General features: G+C 56.0%; 1 protein-coding gene across 4 annotated transcripts in view; it reads left to right on the forward strand.

The window, feature by feature from the left end:
• The window catches only part of LOC116945163 (uncharacterized), a 33,064-nt gene extending 19,592 nt beyond the window's left edge, over positions 1-13,472 (forward strand). For 3 of the 4 annotated variants that reach the window (XM_076068918.1, XM_076068919.1, XM_076068920.1), the window contains 13 exons: positions 116-189; positions 848-962; positions 1,696-1,845; positions 3,674-3,822; positions 6,100-6,207; positions 6,707-6,861; positions 7,447-7,571; positions 8,228-8,457; positions 8,924-9,101; positions 9,229-9,420; positions 10,265-10,318; positions 11,730-11,812; positions 12,609-13,472. In XM_076068918.1, coding sequence (XP_075925033.1) covers positions 116-189; positions 848-962; positions 1,696-1,845; positions 3,674-3,822; positions 6,100-6,207; positions 6,707-6,861; positions 7,447-7,571; positions 8,228-8,457; positions 8,924-9,101; positions 9,229-9,420; positions 10,265-10,318; positions 11,730-11,812; positions 12,609-12,708 — 1,713 coding nt within the window. In that variant the 3' untranslated portion in view covers positions 12,709-13,472. The remainder of the gene's footprint in view (positions 1-115; positions 190-847; positions 963-1,695; positions 1,846-3,673; positions 3,823-6,099; positions 6,208-6,706; positions 6,862-7,446; positions 7,572-8,227; positions 8,458-8,923; positions 9,102-9,228; positions 9,421-10,264; positions 10,319-11,729; positions 11,813-12,608) is intronic. The other variant, XR_012942620.1, reaches the window with a different exon arrangement.
• The last annotated feature ends 9,309 nt before the right edge of the window (positions 13,473-22,781 follow it).

Raw genomic sequence — 22,781 nt, forward strand, 5'->3', positions numbered from 1 at the left:
TGGCCACGATACACCAGTGCAGCAGGTGGCTTCCCCGACCTTCCCCGTGTGAAGTCCTTCGCTGTGTTTTTTGCGTCCTGCCGATCGGTACATCTTTTTAAAAAAATCCCCGCAGGAGCTTCGGCGCAAGGTGGTGTTCAAGATCGTGCCCATGTTGAACCCCGACGGCGTTATCGTGGGGAACTACAGGTACGGGACGAGATGTTCACTACCTCGCCTGGTGTGTAGGAGGGCGTGGGTTTGATCCTGATCCTGACGCTTGCTGTATGTTTGGAGTTTGAGTGGTCTCCCTCTCTCTCCGTGGTCGCGTTGATTTCTCTCCGGGTCCTCCGGTTTTCCCCTCCACATTTAGAATCAACATCACGCGTTTAGAGTATTTGGCTGCTTTACATTTCCACAAGATAAGCCACTTCGTTGGGCTATCATTTGTGGCCAAGTCCCTTCTGCAAAAGAGCTACGTAGCTGAGTGGGGCTTACCTGGTAAAATAAAAAAAAGTTTAATAGTTTTAGTTCATAGCTAGGTGTGATGTGGGGTGACACTCGCGCGACCCCCGCGTCACGCACTCACCACTCACCCCGCAGCTCTCGCCTAAACTCTCGCCACTATCCCCCTATCAACTCGCCTCATCGATTGTTAATTTATTATTGAAAAACAAGCCATACTCAAAAAAATGTACACCTTTTCCAAAACACAGCTATTCTTGCAGAGGGCGGGCGCGACCTAACCTGGGGAATGGGCCCAATAAAAAATCCCCCAATTTTCTCTCCCTGGCCTTCACCTCGCTATGTTGTCAGCGGCGGTGTCGTCGTTGTTGCCGTGTCAGCGCTGCCGTGTGCCGTGCCGCAGGTGTTCGCTGTCGGCCCGCGACCTCAACCGCAACTACCGGCACCCGGACAAGGACGAGTTCCCCACGGTGTGGCACACCAAGCAGATGGTGGAGCAGTTCCAGAAGGACCGGCCGGTCAGCGTGCAGCAGCAGCAGACACGCATGCACGCACGCGCGAAAAGAAACGATGATAATTATTTGCATCAACTGTTATCACTGCGCCACCGCACAGCGTTCGCTCGCCCTCGTAGGGAGAGGACGACTCAGAGGCGCGGGAATGTGGCAGCGGGAGCCACGCAGGGAGCCGCTGCCAAGTTCCACCCCCACGCTCTGCGGTCCTCGATATATTAAGATGTTATCGGCCAGTTGTTAATGAGCTTTTACATGCGGGAGTAAACCGGAGCACGTTGAGGAAGCTCACGCGTGTCCCGTCCCCTTTCAGAGACGCCAGAGGTCATGGCCGGGTAGCCACGATCCTCGTAGCTCTGTCCACGATGTTTAACTCGAGAACTGCTCCCGGTTGCACTCGATTGTTCCAATTGTTTGTGCAATTAAAAAAAAAATCGCTGTTGAACAAAAAAACATCTCAAGAGGCGGATTTTGAGCGGTCGTATTTATGCACGTTGAACTTCTTTCGCACCGTACGTAGCCAACCGTGCTCATCTGAGGTGCGGGGGGAAGGACACCAAACAAAACGCAAACTAGTTCTAAAGCTATTAGTTTGTCCATCTAGACGACGATGATTTAAAAGTGCGTCGCTCCCAGTAGCTTCCTAATATCGGAAGGGAGAGCGTTCCAGACGGCCGCAGCAGTCGCGTTGACGGTCACCGCTGTCCGTCACGCCGCCGGTGTGGTCCTCGTGGCGCAGGTGATCCTCTACTGCGACCTGCACGGCCACAGCCGCAAGCACAACGTCTTCATGTACGGCTGCAGCTCGCGACAGCCACGCGGCGCCGGCGACGCCAGTGCGGCGCTCTTCCTCCGCGAGCGACTCTTCCCCTGGCTCATGGCGCGCAGGGTGAGTCTGTCCGTGTGAGTCTGTCCGTGTGAGTCTGTCCGTGTGAGTGAGTCCATCCGTGTGAGTGAGTCCGTCTGTCCGTGTGAGTCCGTCCGTGTGAGTCCATCCGTGTGATGAGTCCGTTCGTGTGAGTGAGTTCGTCCGTATGAGTGAGTCCGTCCGTCGGTGTGAGTGAGTGAGTCTGTCCGTGTGAGTCCATCCGTGTGAGTCTGTCCGTGTGAGTCCATCCGTGTGAGTCCATCCGTGTGAGTGAGTCCGTTCGTGTGAGTGAGTCCGTGTGAGTCCATCCGTGTGAGTCTGTCCGTGTGAGTGAGTCTATCCGTGTGAGTCTGTCCGTGTGAGTCCATCCGTTTGAGTGAGTCCGTCCGTGTGAGTCTGTCCATGTGAGTCTGTCCGTGTGAGTGAGTCCGTGTGAGTCTGTCCGTGTGAGTCTGTCCGTGTGAGTCCATCTGTGTGAGTGAGTCCGTTCGTGTGAGTCCATCCGTGTGAGTCCGTCCGTTCGTGTGAGTGAGTCCATCCGTGTGAGTGAGTCCGGCCGTGTGAGTGAGTCCGTGTGAGTGAGTCCGTCCGTGTGAGTCTGTCCATGTGAGTCTGTCCGTGTGAGTGAGTCCGTGTGAGTCTGTCCGTGTGAGTCTGTTCGTGTGAGTCCATCCGTGTGAGTGAGTCCGTTCGTGTGAGTCCATCCGTGTGAGTCCGTCCGTTCGTGTGAGTGAGTCCATCCGTGTGAGTGAGTCCGTCCGTGTGAGTGAGTCCGTGTGAGTGAGTCCGTCCGTGTGAGTCTGTCCATGTGAGTCTGTCCGTGTGAGTGAGTCCGTGTGAGTCTGTCCGTGTGAGTCTGTCCATGTGAGTCCATCCGTGTGAGTGAGTTCGTTCGTGTGAGTCCATCCGTGTGAGTCCGTCCGTTCGTGTGAGTGAGTCCATCCGTGTGAGTGAGTCCGTCCGTGTGAGTGAGTCCGTGTGAGTGAGTCCGTCCGTGTGAGTCTGTCCATGTGAGTCTGTCCGTGTGAGTGAGTCCGTGTGAGTCTGTCCGTGTGAGTCTGTCCGTGTGAGTCCATCCGTGTGAGTGAGTCCGTTCGTGTGAGTCCATCCGTGTGAGTCCGTCCGTTCGTGTGAGTGAGTCCATCCGTGTGAGTGAGTCCGTCCGTGTGAGTGAGTCCGTGTGAGTGAGTCCATCCGTGTGAGTGAGTCCGTCTGCCCATGTGAGTCTGTCCGTGTGAGTCCATCCGTGTGAGTGAGTCCGTTCGTGTGAGTGAGTGAGTCCATCCGTGTGAGTGATTCCGTCCGTCCGTGTGAGTGAGTCCATCCGTGTGAGTGAGTCCGTCCACGTGAGTCTATCCGTGTGAGTCCATCCGTGTGAGTGAGTTCGTCCGTGTGAGTCCGTCCGTGTGAGTGAGTCCGTCCGTGTGAGTCCATCTGTGTGAGTCCATCCGTGTGAGTGAGTTCGTCCGAGTGAGTCCGTCCGTGTGAGTGAGTCCATCCGTCTGTTTGAGTCCGTCCATGTGAGTGAGTCCGTCCGTGTGAGTCCATCCGTGTGAGTCAGTCCGTCCGTGTAAGTGAGTCCGTCCGTCCATCCGTGCGAGTCAGTCCGTCCATCCAAAGTGAGGCCGTTCGACTCGGACGCATCAACTCGAATCTTGGAACTAACACCAGAGCAACACGAGCCGATGTCGTCGCTCCATCTCCGCAGCGAGCGTGAGCCTCCCGGCCGCGTCGCGTGCGCACGGCGTGTGCACGGTGGCCTTCTGCCGCACCGCCCACGGCACTTGCCCCAACGGGCCCGGTTGAGAGGCCGCGCCGGGCCACCTTTGCCTGTCCGTGCCGGACGCAGGCCCCGGGTCGCTTCGACTGGCGCAGCTGCAAGTTTCGCATCCGGCAGGGGAAGGAGTCGACGGGACGCGCCGTGATGTTCCGCGCCATGGGCATCACCAACGCCTTCACCCTCGAGGCGTCGTTCGCCGGCTCGCGGGGACTGAGCGCGTACGGCCGGGTGGGGGGTGAGGTGGGGGGGAGGAGTGGGGGGCAAGGGGAGGTGGCGGAAGCCGTCAGTCAGCCTTATGGAGACCACCACCTCCACAGAACTGCGTCTGTGTGCGTGTGCTTTTCTACAAGCCCAGCGAACTGAGTTCCATTCCGTCCACCAACACCAGTGATAATTCTCTCAAGCAGTCCTGGGCCTCCCTTAGGTCGACTCAGCCTCACACGAGTAACTGGTGCAGTGTGCAAACAGCAGCATTGGGGAGACAAAGGCAGCCGGGCGTAATTTCTAGCCACACCACTCCATCGTGTGCCGTTCCGACCTTCGTAAGTGCTCGCTAACAGCACTTGCCCCAGCAGTTTGTTGAGGCTATACACGGAATCTTTGTCTTTAGAAAAATATATATTTATATATCCTTTGAGACCGTGAGGTGGAACAAACGGAGGTGGTGCCAGGAAGCGGGGTGCGGGGCCCGGGCCCAACCACGGCGCGCGGGTCCCCACGACGCCTTGAACCAAACGGGGGAAGTGCCACGTCTGAGAGCGTGACGTCTGAGAGCGTGACGTCTGAGAGCGTGACGTCTGAGAGCGTGACGTCTGAGAGCGTGACGTCTGAGAGCGTGACGTCTGACAGCGTGACGTCTGATAGTGTGACGTCTGATAGTGTGACGTCTGATAGTGTGACGTCTGACAGCGTGACGTCTGACAGCGTGACGTCTGAGAGCGTGACGTCTGACAGCGTGACGTCTGAGAGCGTGACGTCTGACAGCGTGACGTCTGAGAGCGTGACGTCTGATAGTGTGACGTCTGACAGTGTGACGTCTGAGAGCGTGACGTCTGATAGTGTGACGTCTGATAGTGTGACGTCTGATAGTGTGACGTCTGAGAGCGTGACGTCTGACAGCGTGACGTCTGATAGTGTGACGTCTGATAGTGTGACGTCTGACAGCGTGACGTCTGATAGTGTGACGTCTGACAGCGTGACGTCTGACAGTGTGACGTCTGAGAGCGTGACGTCTGACAGCGTGACGTCTGAGAGCGTGACGTCTGACAGCGTGACGTCTGAGAGCGTGACGTCTGATAGTGTGACGTCTGACAGTGTGACGTCTGAGAGCGTGACGTCTGATAGTGTGACGTCTGACAGCGTGACGTCTGATAGTGTGACGTCTGACAGTGTGACGTCTGAGAGCGTGACGTCTGACAGCGTGACGTCTGATAGTGTGACGTCTGATAGTGTGACGTCTGACAGCGTGACGTCTGATAGTGTGACGTCTGACAGCGTGACGTCTGACAGTGTGACGTCTGAGAGCGTGACGTCTGACAGCGTGGCGTCTGACAGCGTGACGTCTGACAGTGTGACGTCTGAGAGCGTGACGTTTTGAGAGCGTGATGTCTGACAGTGTGACGTCTGAGAGCGTGACGTCTGACAGCGTGACGTCTGACAGCGTGACGTCTGAGAGCGTGACGTCTGACAGTGTGACGTCTGACAGTGTGACGTCTGACAGTGTGACGTCTGACAGCGTGACGTCTGACAGCGTGACGTCTGACAGTGTGACATCTGACAGTGTGACGTCTGAGAGCGTGACGTCTGACAGTGTGACGTCTGACAGTGTGACGTCTGACAGCGTGACGTCTGACAGTGTGACGTCTGACAGCGTGACGTCTGAGAGCGTGACGTCTGACAGCGTGACGTCTGACAGCGTGACGTCTGAGAGCGTGACGTCTGAGAGCGTGACGTCTGAGAGCGTGACGTCTGACAGCGTGACGTCTGAGAGCGTGACGTCTGAGAGCGTGACGTCTGACAGTGTGACGTCTGACAGTGTGACGTCTGACAGCGTGACGTCTGACAGCGTGACGTCTGACAGTGTGACATCTGACAGTGTGACGTCTGAGAGCGTGACGTCTGACAGTGTGACGTCTGACAGTGTGACGTCTGACAGCGTGACGTCTGACAGTGTGACGTCTGACAGCGTGACGTCTGAGAGCGTGACGTCTGACAGCGTGACGTCTGACAGCGTGACGTCTGAGAGCGTGACGTCTGAGAGCGTGACGTCTGAGAGCGTGACGTCTGACAGCGTGACGTCTGAGAGCGTGACGTCTGAGAGCGTGACGTCTGACAGCGTGCCCCCCAAAGCGCGGGGCCCCACCCGGCCGTACCCCTCGGGGACGCCTCTGTGGCAGGACGTCGCGATGCTGCGGGTGAGCCGCATCGGTAGCGGAGGGGGGGGTCTCGCGTGGCCCCAAGGCGCCGCTCTCCTCCCCGTGTCCCCCCACCCCCAGAAGGAGCAGCGCCAGGGGCAGCAGCTACGACGTGAGCGACTTCCTCTCGATGGGCCGCAGCTTCTGCGAGTGCGTGCTGGACTACGTGGGCACGCGCGAGGACCCACGGTGAGCACGGGGGGGTGTGGGTGGTGGTGGGAGAGGTGTGGGCAGAGCCTGCCATGCTTGCGGACCCCCCCCCCCCACTCCCACCACCACCAGACAAACAAACCAGTGCACGTTCGGGCAGCCCCCCCCCACCACCCCACGTGGCTGTCCGGCCCGGGTTGCGACTGAACTGATCGTGCCCCCCCACCCTCCACCATCCCCACCATCCCCCCGCACCGAGAAAGAGATCAGCGGCTTCTTGCAGCGTTCCGAGTCATTTTGTCAGCACGTTAATGTTACTCACGGGGCTTGGTGTAGTCCACGGTCAGCTGTGGAATTTCAGTCCGGAGGATTTAATTTAATCTTCTTTAGCCGGCGAGCGCCCGCGTGGCGCGACGTACATCAAACCTAACGCGTTGCCAACCTAAAGTACCGCACGTCTTCCTTCACATCCTCCCTCGTGCTCCTCCACCTCGCATCCTTCCCGCACGATCCCCTCCACCGCCTCCTCCTCCGCCAGGAAGCTCGCGGAGGCCACGGTGACCCTGACGGACGCCCTCGTGAGTCGGGCCACGGAGAGGGGCTGCTACGGCCCCGAGGGCCCGGCCGCCCCGCGGCAGCGAGAGAGGACGCCCCGGGCGACGGAGGAGGCGCGGGGCTCACCGCCCGCCCAAGGTTCGTTTCTTCCCCTAAAGGGGGGGGGGGCTCAACGACCCAAGTCGACCCGGTTCTCCTCCGGCTGTCCGATCGGACGGATCGGCAATGGCTCCTGCTCGAACGATAGAAGCGCTGTGGAGGAGTTGCAGGCCCTGAAATGGAATCGGAGCACGAGGGAGAGCAAGCGCGCTGTTAGAGACCGCGTTGAGAGTTGAGAAAAGTGTTTTGGGCTCGCTGTGCACGAGTCTGTGGGTCTCTTGTGTGAGCCTATGGGTCTCTATGTGACTCGATGGGTCTCTATGTGACTCGATGGGTCTCTATGTGACTCGATGGGTCTCTATGTGACTCGATGGGTCTCTATGTGACGATGGGTCTCTATGTGACTCGATGAATATCTATCTGAGCCTGTGGGTCTCAAAGTGACTCTGTGGATCTCTGCGCTTGACCGAGCCGCAGCCTGGTGTAACCACGTGTCGGTAAGCTGAGTCCCCGGGTGTTGAACCCTCGGATCTCAGCGCTGCCCCCTCGGGGGGGCGGGGGGGTGGGGGGGGGCCTCCGACCATTCAGCCGCTCGTCTTCCGCGCTCCGCTCAAATGTCCCAAGCGAGCGACTCGGAGCGGAGCGAGACTTCGGACACGGAGAGCGCGCGGAGAGAAGCCGACGGCATCGACGACGCCGGCGGCGACGATCGGACTCCCGCACGACCGCACGACCCCCGACGCATGCAGGTGCCCCCCCCCCTCGCACAGATGCCGCCGGTGACCTCCGGTCAGCATCGCATCCACGGATCCGTAGGGGTGCCCACTGAGATTTTTGTCCCCACGGTGCCCAGTTTCTGGAGTTGCCTGCCCCCTTGGAAGTTGCCTGCCCCCAGTGTCTAGTTTGTTGTCCTTGCACCGCACCTCCGATTAGCACGGATGGCGACGTGCGCTGTGAAAGAGGTTCAACATACAGTGCACCTGAGTCCCGGCTGAAGACCCCAGCACCGGTTTAACACGGCCTCCTAACTCTCTAGCTCTCTCTCTCTCTCTGGTCTCTTGTTTCTGGAGTCTCTCTCTCGCCGGTTCCTTCACTCATCCCTTCCACCTCTACACGCACGGCCCTCTGATATTCATTGTTTAAGGGCGACCTAAACATCTAATTATTGTTGTCACGCGAAGTTAATTCCAGGGGGGCAACGCAGTGGTAACACTCGCCGTGAGGTTTGTACATTCTCTCTCTCTCTCTCTGTTCTGTTTGGATATCCTCCAGTTTCCCCTCATAGCTAATAAAAAGAAAATCACATGGTGTAATTGGTGTTGGCCCAAAAACATCCCAGTACTGAAAAATGACCTTTCGAATGACTCCATTTGGGGACATCCCCGCTGCGTGGACGCCCTTGCAGGCCGACACGAAGCCGGCCGGCGCGCCGGAGCCTCCGGCGGAATCGCCGGGACGCCGCCCGGGCGAGGGGGACGCCGAGCGGACGGGGACGCGGGGCTCCGCGGGACGAGGCTGGGGCCCTGACGCCTCGGGCCCATCGTGGGCCGGAGGCCCCGACGAAGTGCGCACGCTGGAGGAGTGCTACCGGCGCCTCGGCCGGCTGGAGCTCGCGCGGCTCGCGGCGGAGTCCGAGTGAGTCGCCGGGGGGCGGGGGGGACTCGATGCACGATATGAGCCGGCATAGGAGGCTTGGAGCTGCCCTGCTTCATGGAGACGGAGCGACGAGAGGCATCTGCGAACTGCTCCCGACGCACGCACGGAATGAGTCGGTACATTATTGGGAAGTTTATCTCAACTTCATGATCACTGCAGAGTTGAATAATGAAGTTAAGTACCGCTTTGTGTAAAACAAACATTGGATGTTCTATGGATGAGCGTGCCCCCGGCCATAGAAATGTGGAACTTTCACCACTTGCCTGGAATGTCTGGTCAGTTCGTTATGAAGTGGCTGCGTGTTGGAGAAACCCAGAGACCGCAGAAAGATCTCACACCTACTCAGAGAGAAAACACAAACCGATGGTGTAGACTCTTTAACAACCCACTTGCTGCACCGTCACCCTGTGGAATTTTCACCACTGGCTTGTGCGTGCGCGTGCAGGAGCAGCGAGGACAGCAACAGCGACCCCGAGCCGGAGGTCAAGCCGGAACCGGCACGGAGGAGACGGAATCGCAAAAGGCACCGGGGTCCTCGCGCTCCAGGGCGGCTGCCCCCACTGGGGGGCCGGGTCCCCAAAGGCCCCCCCGACACGACAGATGCGCCCGCTGGCAGAGGACAGGTGCGATGGTGCCCCCCCCCCTCCGTTGACCCCCCTCACCACCACCATCACCCCGTCACTGAAAATCTCAAATTTCACAACGTTTGTGCGGTGATCCACCAAACCCGCTTGGCTGCCGCCACCACAGGAGCAGCTCCCAGGATCGGCTCGCCCGGTGGTCGTCGGTGGCGGTGACTCCGGTGGCAGCGGTGCGATCTGCCGGCTGCCGTCGGGGTTGGCGCCGCGGTCGTACCCGGCGTTTGTGAACCGCTACCTGCACCGCACCAACCGTGGCATCCCCATGTACGCGCAGGAGCGCGTGGCCGAAAGGGCGGCGCGGGTGAGCTCACGGGTCGGCAGCGGGCCACCAGTGGGTCACGGGTCACTAGCGGGTCACGGGTCACCAGCGGGTCACCAGTGGGTCACCAGTGGGTCACGGGTAACTAGCGGGTCACAGGTCACCAGCGGGTCACCAGTGGGTCACCAGTGGGTCACGGGGTCACTAGCGGGTCACGGGTCACCAGTAGGTCACCAGCGGGTCACCAGTGGGTCACGGGGTCACTAGCGGGTCACGGGTCACCAGTTGGTCACCAGCGGGTCACCAGCAGTTCACCAGCAGGTGTATGTATGTGTCGTGTATAGTGTGTGTGTATGTGTCGTGTATAGTGTGTATGTATGTGTCGTGTATATTGTGTTTGTATGTAATGTGTATATTGTGTATGTATGTAATGTGTATATTGTGTATGTATGTAATGTGTATATTGTGTATGTATGTGTCGTGTATATTGTGTATGTATGTGTCGTGTATATTGTGTATGTATGTGTCGTGTATATTCGCGGAGCGTTTACACAATTGTACACGCGTGATTTCATCTGGCGTGCCAATCGAAGGCATCTAGGCAGGCTTGGAGTAGGGATCAATGGCGTAAGGCACTACCACTAGACTACAGAGTACGCCTATCCACAGCAATCTGATATTATTGTGTACCCAGGTTTGTAAAATTGATGAGGATAAAATGAGGTGTGACGGATGCAGCGCAACAACCGCAAAATCCCCCCCCTCCCCCCCCCCCACTGGAATTGCATTTCCGGACTGCTGCGGCTGAAATCAGTCGCCGGGGCATTTACGCAGCGCACGCGCTCACGTGCGACGTCGGCTCCGTCGCTGCCCGTGTGGTGAGCAGAGACAGGAGGAGCGCAGGAACTTCGAGAGGAAGGAGGAGCGCTGTGAGCCGACCGTGAGTGCCGCATCCTTCGTTCAGTCCAATCCAGAGCGAGCGAGCGTCCGTGTGGGTCTGTGTGGGTCTGTGTGTGTCTGTGTGTGTCTGTGTGAGTCTGTGTGGGTCTGTGTGTGTCTGTGTGGGTCTGTGTGTGTCTGTGTGTGTCTGTGTGAGTCTGTGTGAGTCTGTGTGTGTCTGTGTGGGTCTGTGTGAGTCTGAGTGTGTCTGTGTGAGTTTGTGTGTGTCTGTGTGAGTCTGTGTGTGTCTGTGTGGGTGTATGAGTCTCTATGTGTATGTGTGTGTCTGTGTGGGTGTGTGTGTATGGAGAGCGGTGGTGTAGCGGTTAGCGTTCTGCACTACGAACCCGGCGACCTGGGTTCAATTCCCGCTCACTGCGAACTCCACTGACGATGATATGAACTGGTCATGGGCCTCCCTTAGATCTACTCAGCCTCAAATGAGCACCTGTGCGTGTAAACATCAGCACTGAGGAGACAAAGGCGGCCGGTTGTAGTGCTGGCCACCCACCCCCTCGTGTGCTGTGCCGGCCTTCATAGGTGCTCGCTAACAGCACTTGCCCCGACAGTCTGTGAAGGCTACACGGGGGGCGGGAGGACCTTTGTCTTTGTGAGTGCGTGCTAGGGGCACGTGGTTTGTTTTTGTTCCCCTGCAGATTTGTTTTTAGAACGGCGGCGCTGCTCGGTGCTCTGACCTCTGACCCCGCACGCGGCCACTTCAAAGACCACTCTCGCTATCTCTCCCTCTCCTTGTGCGCGGCATTAGAGAAGCGGTCGACGTCGCGCTGAGATTTGCGCCGCTGACAGCACCAGGGGTGGGGGCAGGGAGGGGGGCAGGGAGGGGGGCGGTGGGGGAGGGGTGGGCAGGGAGGGGGGTTTGGTTCGGATCGCGGCGTCTGTGCCCCCCCCCCCCCGCGGGAGGAGGGCCGCGCGTTCGGCCAAACAGATCGCCACGCTCACCTCCGATTAGCACGCTGCGCTCATCGCAGGTTGCTGCGTACGGTGCGAAGGAGGTTCGCCGTGCATGCACTCACAATCGGGCGGCAGTTCCACGCCAGGAGCGAGGATTGACGCGAGGTTTTAAATGCAGCGAGGTTTTAATTGAAGCGAGGTTCTAATTGGGAAAGAGTTTAATTGTCAAACCGAGTCATTAATTATTGGCAGATGGGTATCGATGGGTCCGCGGGTGTTTGCTGTGGGGGGGGGGGGGGGTGGCGACGATTCCCGCAGAGCCCTCCCAGCCGAGCGACCAGCGGAAGGCGAAACGCAGTTCGGGCTCAGCACGAGCGAGGTGACTGCTCCTTTAAACTTTTAAACCGTGGACTGGATTCACCCCCCCCCCCCCTCCCACCGGGTGAGAGTCGTCGGCGTGACGCAGCCGGCTCCGTCTCACGCGGCGCTTTGTCCTGCAGGCGCCGCTCCTGGGACGGGAGGTGCTGTCCGACTTGCGTTACTGCAGCCTCGTGTCCATCTGGCCGGCGAGAGACACTCCGGGGTGATTGTCTCCGGCTCTCACTCAGAGCCCTACAGCCACTCCATCATGGTCACTCTGTCACCTCCTTGTCGCTCTGCTACTATCTAAAAAGAGGAATTCTTTCATCATTGCCTCGTCACCTCCTTGTCTCTCTGTTGCTGCCACTGCCATGGGAGTTACGACAACCGTCACCACGTGTTGATGTACACCTGGGCATCAACACGTGCATGTGTCCATGCGTGTGTTGATGTACATCTGTGCATCAACACGTGCATGTGTCCATGCGTGTGTTGATGTACATCTGTGCATCAACACGTGCATGTGTCCATGCGTGTGTTGATGTACACCTGTGCATCAACACGTGCATGTGTCCATGCGTGTGGTTGTGGGGAACCGGGAGTGTAACGGTTAGCACGCTCCACTACAAACCCAGTGGACAGAGTTCGATTCCCGCCACCAGTGACGATTATCTGAACCTGTACTGGGCCTCCCCTAGGTCGACTGAACATCAAATGAATACCTGGTGCGGTGTGTAAACATCGCCAGTGGGGAGACAAAGGCGGCCGGGCGTACTGCTGGCCACCCACCCCCTCGTGTGCCATGCCGGATTTCGTAGGTGCTCGCAAACAGCACTTGCCCCAACGGTCTGTTAAGGCTACACGGGGGGATCTTTGCCTCTGTGGTTGTGTGTGTGAGTGTTTCTGTGCGTGTCCGGGCTTCGTAAGGGCTCGCTCACAGCACTTGCCCCAAAAGTAAATTATTAATCCGATACGGGGGATCTTAGTCTCTGTGTGTGTGTGTGTTTGTGTGTTCTCAGCCGTCGTCCCGGCCCCAGGAATTCCCTGTCCAGCCCCTCCTCGGTTCCATCCCGGCCCCAGCTCCCACGAGAGTCAGCGACAGGGGGAGGTCGAGCCTGAAGCTTGGCGAGCCTCGGTTACGAGTGACGCTGCCCAGGATGAATCCTCAACGTCGTCATCGTCAAACGTGATCAGTCCACTGCTGGATCAAGGTCTCCCCGAGACAGAGAGAGAAGAGTGGACTGGAGCTGCAGGGCAGAGATGTGAGCGATGATGTTCATGTAGTCAATGTGTGAATGGAGAAATGCGTCGACGATTAAGTTAATGTGTTTGTTTTAAGTGCGTTTTTTTTTTACATTTCTTAATCTGTTTTCTCAATGCATTACATTTTTTTGCTGCCGTGAGACAAACGATCCACGCGTAAATGTCTCAGCAGCGTACCTCATGGGTCTGAGAACGGCCCGCAGAAGTGGATATCGCAGAGCTACGTCTGAGAACCCTTCAGGTGACCTCTTACCCACACAGTGGAGCGCAGCACTCATCGACCCACACGCTCTGCGCACGGTGCTCAAACCAATACAAACAAAATAAAACATCCTTCAAGTGGCTTTGTTATTCTTTACTCAACAGGACAAAGACAAATATCCCCCACATAGCCTTCAACAGGCTGTTGGTGCAAGTGCTGTTAGCGAGCGCCTGTAAATGCCAGGACGGCACATGACGGGGTGAGTGGCCAACACCACGCCCGGTCACAATCGGACGCACACCACTGCGCTGTGAGATTGTGACATGTCAGTCGAACTGATATGGGGGTTTAAAAATAAAGACGTCAAAACATTCTCACAGCTGCGATGTAGCCAAATAAAGTGCAAATCCTAAGCGAACGCGACGGGTCGTGTTTTTCGTGCAGTCGTGTGATTGGTTGGTGGACCGGGCTGAGACATTCATCCACTCGCTCCACCTGAGAATCCCGTTTCACCACATGCGGCTGAAACCTGGAATCTAACCCAGGCTGGTAGCAAGTTGCCAGCTCGGCGGTATGACGTCTGCTCCAGCCGGCCTCCTCTGATCAACAACGGAACACCGCAACACATTCGTCAATAACAGTGTGTGGTCTTAACAAATAATATATAGAACGGGGCACGATTCTAGCAATGGTCCTCATAGCGCAACCTCGTGTGCTATGAGAAAAAGACCCATTTCTAGAAACGTCACGTGTCACGAAGAAGGGCCATTGTCCGGAACGTCGCCTTATATTGTTTTCATTTTAATGAACAGTGTCGTCAAAAAGTGTTGAGTTCTATTTTGTTTTGAGTGCTTCTGCACCACCACCACGGCTTGTAAACTTGCAGCTACATAATTTTTTTTTATATTTCACCAGGTAAGCGCTCACTGAGTTGTATAGCTCTTTTTCAGAAGCGACCTGACCACATATGATAGCTCAACAAAGTGGCTTACAGTGTGGACATTTTGTCGCAGCAGTCAAATGCTCTAAACGCTTGATGTTGATTCTAAATGCGGAGGAAAAAAACCGGAGAACCCGGAGAAAAATCTGCGCGGCCAGGGAGAGAGAGAGACACCGCAAACTCCAAATATACAGCAGCACGCGTCAGGGTCGGGATGAAACCCACGACCTCCTGTATACCAGGCGAGGTAGTTAACATTTCCTAGCCACCGTGGCGCCTCCACGCATCAGCAGCACCAGCAACAACAGCAGCATCACCAAATGATGCTCAATAAATAGACAAATCAATAGCGGGGAAAAAACATGAGAATTTAAAAATAACCTTCTGTGAGGGTTGACACTCAGGGGGTGTGTGGCTCACGTGACTCGGGGTTGGTGCCCCCCACCCCCGGATCGCCTTGTACCAAAAATTGGAACGGTGTCATCTTTTCGCCAACGCGAGCACTTCGTGACGACAGCAGCATCAGCAGGTTAAGTAGCATCAAGTCGGGTCAGCATTACGAGGGGTATCGGAGGTACGAATGGTCGGATTTAGTAAGCGGCGGCAGCAGCAGCAGCAGAGGCAGCGGTAACATTGGCGATAGCAGCAGCTTCAGCATGAGCAGTAACAGCAGCAGCAGCAGCTGCATCAGCTGTACCAGTTCCACGTTTATTTGTTTGCCCAGCGGGGAAACCAGGGTGAGTCTCGTTGGCAAGAGCGATCGGAGGCATGAACAAAATGGCAAAAGGAAAAAAAAAATCGCGTATAGCGATGAAGCAAATAGCAATCGCCAGTACGGTCGTGTGGCTTGTGCTCCAGCACTGTGGAGGCGAGGGTTGGTGGGTCACCGCTCGAATGCTGTGACGCTCCCTTGCCCGTGCGCCTCCAGTTACCATGACCCTGGCTGGCCAGGAGCGTGGCGGGTACGGCGAAGCGTGGACTAATCTTCATCTCTTTCCATCTGTATGGGGATACAGTGTTGCTCCTTCGCACACGTAGGGTTGCTCTGGATGCTCCGGTTTTCTCCCATATGTGTAATTGGCTAAAAACACCTTAAATATATACAGAGGATCACAGAGCTTGGGCAATCCTCGCGCTTGGAGCCGTACGGTGAACGGTTGCCGCTCACTCTCAAAGAGAGCGAACGGCAACCGTTCACCGTACAACTTGTCCAGGACTACGTCGTGGGACCTCCTTTGCCAGGACCAAAATATGAGAATAGCTTTTCCCCTTTTTTCTGGCAACAAAACAGGTGTTGAGCTGTTAAAACACCAAACTGAATTATTTTACAAGGAATCATGTCTGCATTAACCTTTTGGCGTCCTCTGGTCTAACACCGTTTTGAGACTAGGCTAAAAAAAAAGCTGTCTCTGGTGTGGACCAATCAGATTCAAAGACAATGCATATATTATCAGAGTATGTTTTTTTGTTTGCATTCTGACCACAAGTATTGTGGTTAATGCAGACATGATTCCTTGTGAAAGGTTTCAGTTTGGTGTTTTAACATCTCAACACAGCTGTTTTGTTGCCAGAAAAAAGGGGAAACCTATTCTCACAAGTTGTAAAGAATATTGTTACAGTATCGGGAGCAAGCAATAGCAGCACCGACCATAGACCGAGCAGTAGCTGCACGTACCATCCGTGAAGACGAGGCGTGGGGGTCTATGCCCTGACTCAAAGAGGCAGTGGTGGAAATTCCGCATTTCCATGGCGGGCGCCAGAAATTCCACGGAACAAACCGCGAGGTACTTGCCGCAAGGTGGTACTAATTTTAGCGGCCCTGCAGAGATCTTCTGCTTTGTTGCGTGGAACACAATTGCTTGGGTTAGTGAACTTAAACAAGTCGTGGGTAGTTTAAGAGCAGTGGCGCAATGGTTAGCGTGCCGCGCTGCGCTCTCAACGCGGTGCACCTAAGTTCGATTCCCGGTATCGGCTAAAACCCACAACCGCTGTCTCCACTCGTCTCCGTCGGTCTTTCGAGGTCTCCGTGGATCTCCTGGTCTCTCCCAGCACCGTGAAAGTTTCGCGTATCTCCCCGTGTTTCCATATAAGTCTGCCCCCGTCTCTCCTCGTGTGCTCTGCCGCCGTCTCTCCCCATCCCTCTCCAGATCTTTCCGTCTCGTCTCCCGGGTGTGCGCCGTGTGTCTGCCACCCCCGGCAGGACTCTCGCCGCGTGTAACCAATTCTCTCGCGGCAGCTGCCAAACCATCGTGTCAGCAGACACAACAGCAGCAGCAGCAAAGCCGCTTCATCCTGGTACAACTTTAGCAGCTCGTCAATGCGCAACCCCCAGTGGACTAGTCACTTCAGTGGCCACGCACTCACACACTCAGCCAGCCAGCATCGCCTGCCAACGCTACTGCACTCTACCGCTCCATTGAGTTGCATTGATGTGAAGGTGCTGTTGGAGCTTGCCATGCCTCTGTACTCGGGTACGTATCCTTCATTGCCTATCCACACGTTGCACTCGCACGGCACTCGTCGCCGTCTATCCACTGCTGGACGAGGGCCACCTCACAGCCCAGGAAGCTTCGGGGGATTCACAAATCTGCACGTGATCCACCAACCCTCGCCTCCCAAGCACGCGACACGTGCTGTTTGTTGTTGTTTAAATTTGTGAATTCACTGTAAGGTACGAACAGCCGAATTTACCAATCCACCGCTGGATGGCGGCCTCCTGCCAAGGCCGTGCGTGGGTCGTGCCGACTTAGTTGACCATACTTCACCACGCTGGTGAGTGCGGCTTGGTCGGAGCGGAGACGATGCACGGTGTCACCAGTTGCCTTCTCGCTGCCCACAGAGCCCATAACGCTTGTTATGGCACCGCTGGTGCATCCTGGTACGAGGCGATATAGAAACTAGTGCTGTAGGTTTACATACAGATGGACTTGTATCGGGTTTACTCTGCAGCGCCTTGCCTTAGGCTGACTAGATGTCGCTTAATAATGGCATCAATGCTTATCATGGTTATTTAATAATAGTAATCATAATGGCCATCCCTTTGGCAATCCACTGCTGGATGAAGATCTATCTGCACGCGATGTCAGACAACTGGGAGTTGTTTGACCATACTTCACCGCGTTGGTGGGCACGAATTGGTGAAGGGGGTGGGAGGCCAGGACCGGTTCAGGTAGCGCGCGCCACTGATGGAAGCCGTGGCCGAGAATCGAACTGAGGCGGCCGAGATCGCAGTGCAGTGCGCTAACCACTGCGCCACCGCTCCCCCCCACCCCTTCCCCCTGACCCCCGTGATAATAAAAGGAATGCCAACGATGTACCCAGGAACAGCCTCGCGGAGTCTCAAGACCCTAGTGAGGGGGGTGCTGCTACATTCGGATGTTTGGCCAAATCCACGAATGAGACTTTGGCTTTCGTGCGTGTGTTTTTAGTAAGGCGTTTGATTAGCGCCGTGTATTGGGGTGTTTTGTGCTCGTAAGGCGATTTGCTTCATGTTGTGTGTGTGTGAGTGGGTGGGTGTGATTGCGTGTGAGTGTGGGGAGCGGTAGTGTAGCGGTTAGTGCGCTGTGCTATGAACCTGGCGACCCGAGTTCGATTCCCGCTCACGGCCAACACCACCAGTGACGATTATCTTCAACCGGTCCTGGGCCTCCCCTAGGTCGACTCAGCATCAAATGAGTACCTGGTGCGATTTGTAAACATCGTCACTAGGAAGACAAAGGCGGCCGGGCGTGGTGCTGGCCACCCACCCCCTCGTGTGCCGTGCTGGCCTTCATAGGGGCTACTCGCGAACAGCACTCGCCCCGACAGTCTGTCACAGGCTACGCGGGGGATCTTTGTCTTTTTGTCGCCGCAACGTGGCGCTGACGTTTTTTTTCCACCTCGAAATGTCCCCTGCACGGTATTCGTGCCGCAGCCTGCGCCGCTCCACAATAGGGGTGGGGGAGGAGTTGGGTGGGGGGGTCGGCACGGGTTGCCTCCGCATGTCCCCTCCTCTGTTTACCAGCCTGACGTCTCCTTCTGACAGTTCAGAGGCCGGCGACAGCAGCGGGCCGTGGCTGCTGCATCTGTGGTTGTCAGTCGCTCTGAGAGCCACTCTGCGCAGTCCTCCCCTAATGGAAGAGGCCCGGGGATTGTGGGATTAAAATGGGGATTGGGAGAACGTTTTTAGTGGACGGGATTTATTTTATTTTATTTCCATGATATATGCCAAAGGGCCCGAGTGTTAAATCACACACGGATAATACATGATGATGATGATGGTGGTAATACTGTGCAGGTGCGCGCGGTTGTGCTACTGTTTGGATTTCGCCACTGTGTGATTTCGGGAGTGTGTCGCGGCGTGTGTTGTTCGGCTCGATGTCCGACGTTTCGCTCCGCGGGCTGCTGGGCGAGCTTCTTCAGGAAAAACTGAATGTCTGCAGACAAAAAAAATCTGACATAGCTAATGCCCGCTTCGGTAGAAGATGCGTGAACTAATTAACGTAAGTCAGACTTAGTCAGGCACAAATTACAAAGCGCGCATTTGCGGTGGGCTGATGTCACGGCGGAGGCGTTAGCACGTGGGTGAGATGGAGCAGCCTCCCTCGATTCCCGAGGTCACGACCTCATGGAGCTCAACGTCCGCAGAATGTCGATGTCGATTGAATTCGGTCGTGAAAAGCCTTTCAGTCACCGGTGAGTCGGAGAAGCTTTGTGGGTCAGAATGTGGTTAATACATCAGCCACGTATATATGATAACGTATTGTATTTGTAAACGTGACAATCTCGTCGGGTGGTGGAGGGGTAATGACATGAATTGTGGCACAAATCTACCATCACGTAGCCTAACCCAAAAATAAACGTGGATCAGAGTAATAACAAAGATTATCGTGTCGGTCGTGGTAATCACGCTGATGGCGGTCGTGATGATAATTCCGATGTCGACACTGCTGATTATTATACATCTACTTCTGCTGATGATAACGATGCTGCTTATGATTATGATGCTGCTGATGATGCTGCTGCTGTCGATGCTTCTACTGTTGATGCTGCTGTTTGGCCCCTGGGCCCCGTGGCGTCCACTCAGTGCGGGTGAAGTGGGGTCGCCAACTCCACTGCGTCACGGAGCTCGATACGAGCCGCCCGCCGCTGGCGTTCAAGTCTCGCCTCTTCTCCCTCACCGGGGTGCGCCCCGAGCGACAGAGAGTGGTGCTGCTGGGCACACAGCTCAAGGTGTGGTGAGGGGTGGGGGGGTGACCTTGGCAGTAGATGCGGATGATACCTGATGCACAAATTTAAATTGAATAAATAAACTCTCCGGTGGGAGTGGTGCGACTGCGGCCATCCAGAACAGACGGTAGTACAACTCAGAACGACGCAAAGTCCCGCTCCACAAACACGATGAAGACATCGCAGCGATTCACTCTGCTGCTCCCTACGCGGTTATCCGGGCTTGACCACGTGAATGTGAAATCAGCCATGCGAAAGAAGAAGAATAATTATTTTTCAGTGTTATGTTTCTTGTGTTTTATTTTTTTCTTAGAATTATATATACAGCATATTGTATTTTTTTACTCGGGCAGAAATATGACTGGGTAGCTCAGATTGAATCCGGGATTTTTAGCCACCCAGCTGTGATGAGACCGGGACCTCAAACTGTGTGTCGAGTCGATCGTCTCCACGCTTTATCCTCGGTCGCCTGTGACTTCCATGTAGACTCGTAGACCTACAGATGAAGCTGTGGTGGAACCGAGTTTGGATGGGGAAGATCTTTGCCGATGTTCGCCGACAAAGCTGATCCTTGCACCAATCTTGGTTCTCGAAACGGAATTACGAAGGATTGTTCCATAAATTACTCGGAGTATGAAAATGATATTCCAATTATATCACCAGCTGAGATGAAAAACCATGTTTTAGCAAGAAGTAACCCTTGTTTGTAAGTGCAACCTGAGCATAAGTTTGAAAAGATAATATCGAAGAGCATTCATGGATTATTCGATGGATTATTGCTTTGCAGGGCCATGAGAGATGGGGATACCTTCATCCAGCAGTGGATTAATGATGACTGCTGGTGATGATAACATTCGTGTTCGTACCCCCTCCTGACTGTGGCTGATGTTGTCTTCCTTTAGGACCACAGCTGGGGGATATTGAAGCTCAGAGATGTGAGTCAACGTGGGCCCATCACAGCCCTCGCACGTCACCATCACGCACGTTCTCTCACTTGGAGTCTCGATCGAGTCTCAACGATTAAAACAAAACCAACTGTTTTGATTTTACCAGGTAAGGCCCGCTGAGCTATGCAGCTCCTCTTCACAAGTGACTTGGCCACAAACAATAGCCCAACGAAGTGGCTGGTCGTGTGAAAATATATAGCAGCCAAATACTCTAAACGCGTTGCTTTGTAGACGTAGAGGGAACAGCTGGAGAGAAAATTACACGCGACCACAGAGAGAGAGAGACGCGCAAACTCCAAATATAAAGCAGCAGGCGTCAGGGTTGGGATCGAACTACCTCGCCTGCATACCAGGCGAGGTAGTTAACATCTCGGGAAGACTCGGTTCTCAGGATCAACTCGCTCTTTCTTAGCCAATGACCTCCCACTACTGGGCCAAAGGCCTCCCCCCCTGTGGGAACATGGAATCACCATATCTTGCCACCACCATCCAGTGTCAAAGCCATTTCCTGTTGAAATTATTATTGAGGCATTGGTACTTATCTCCCGTTTATAGTGGTGGAGATTTCATGTTCCCATGATGGGGACAATGATATCCATACTATAACCACTGTTGACTTCCCTACTAAGTGGTACTATTTTATCGACCCAATAGATATGATGGGCTGAGTCACCTCCCCCCCCACCACCCAAACCAGGAGTTGATCTCGCTGGCTTCTGATTGCGAGCCTTTCGCTGTTCTAAACACACACACGCGCAGATCTGTGCGTGTTCCCAGGGTGTGTGGGGAGTGGTGGTGGAACGGTTAGCGCACTGCGCTACGAACCCGGCGTTCCGAGTTCGATTCCCTCTCACAGCCAACACCAGTGACGGATTATCTGAACCGGTCCTGGACCTCAGCCCGAGGTGCGGTGTGTAAACATCAGCATTGGGGACGACAGAGGCGGTCGGGCGTGGTGCTGGCCACCCACTCCCTCGTGTGCCGTGGCGGCCTTCATGGACGCCACTGGCTAGCAGCACTTGCCCCAACAGTCCGTGAAGGCTTTACGGGCGATCTTTGTCGCTGTGCCCAGGGTGTGACGGTGCTGCTCGTCGGCACGACGGACGAGCTGCCCCTGGTGCCACCGGATCGGCCCCTGTTTGCGGAGGACATGTCCCGAGGAGGGCACCTCCCTTCTGCGGTGAGACCCGGCGGTGACCCCGACACCAACGCGCCTCTGTCGCCCCATAGACGGGCAGACAATGCACCAGGTGAGCGCACCGCCGCTCACCAGGTGAGCACACCGCAGCTCACCCGTCCCCCTCCCCCCCGATCCCAAAGTGGAACGGAACGCAATCCGAGAGAGGATGTCCACCACGGAGATGGAGCGACGAACTCGTCTCGCGCGCAAGGCGCTGGGTGGGATTTTGCGTCGCAGGATTCGCGAGGGACGGCGGCGGCGGTGGCAGCAGAGCATTGGCGAGGCTCTTCATCCATCCAGCAGTGGCTGCTTGGGGTGGTGGTGGTGATGGTGGGGGTGGTGGTGATAGTAGTGGTGATGGTGAATGTGTGCTTCCGTCAGCTGGCGCCACCCGTGGGGCTGCTGAACCTGGGCAGGAGCTGCTACCTGAGCGCCGTCGTGCAGTGCCTGGGCAGCATCCCCGAGCTCCGAGCGGCACTCGCCGGGTGAGCGACGGGTACTCACCGGGTGGGGTACTCACCTGTTAAGCCACGGGTACTCACCTGGTGAGCGACGGTACTCACCGGGTGGGGTAATCACCTGGTGAGCCACGGGTACTCACCGGGTGAGCAACGGGTACTCACCTGGTGAGCCACGGGTACTCACCTGGTGAGCCACGGGTACTCACCGGGTGGGGTACTCACCTGGTGAGCCACGGGTACTCACCGGGTGAGCAACGGGTACTCACCTGGTGAGCCACGGGTACTCACCTGGTGAGCCACGGGTACTCACCGGGTGGGGTACTCACCTGGTGAGCCACGGGTACTCACCGGGTGAGCAACGGGTACTCACCTGGTGAGCCACGGGTACTCACCTGGTGAGCCACGGGTACTCACCTGGTCAGCGACGGGTACTCACCGGGTGGGGTACTCACCTGGTGAGCCACGGGTCCTCACCTGGTGAGCGCAATATTCACCAGGTGAGCAGTGGTACTCACCATGTGGGCGAGCGGTGGTTCTCACCTGGTGAGCGGCGGCACTCACCTAGGCAGCCGTGAGATGCGCGTACAAGAACAAACAGCCACTAAGTGGCGGTGACGTTACCGCACTCCTCTCCGGTATCAGCACCACCACACGTGCACTCACGCAGTGGCGATGCGCTCGCTAGGAGCACGTGGGACCGGATATCCCCACTGCGGTGTGAAACATCGTCACGGTGCAATCACTCCCCTGCATCGTTCATGGTCATCATCATCATTATTATCATTACACTTGTCTAGCCACGAACGCCTCACTGAGTCTCATGATTATTTTGCAGGAGGGCCCTGCCAGATTTAATTTGCAGCAGGGGGGCAATGTTTGCTTTCATGTATAATCCCCTTTGAATACTTTGCGGTGTAAAATTTCTAACCAAATTTGGAACTACGATCCCGGCACACAATTGCCTACGGTTAACGCAGACCGCGGTATTAAC

The sequence above is a fragment of the Petromyzon marinus genome, chromosome 23 (assembly GCF_048934315.1).
Source record: "Petromyzon marinus isolate PM22_M1 ecotype Great Lakes invasive population chromosome 23, UKy_Petmar_22M1.pri1.0, whole genome shotgun sequence".
In the NCBI taxonomy this organism is placed as follows: Eukaryota; Metazoa; Chordata; class Hyperoartia; order Petromyzontiformes; family Petromyzontidae; genus Petromyzon; species Petromyzon marinus.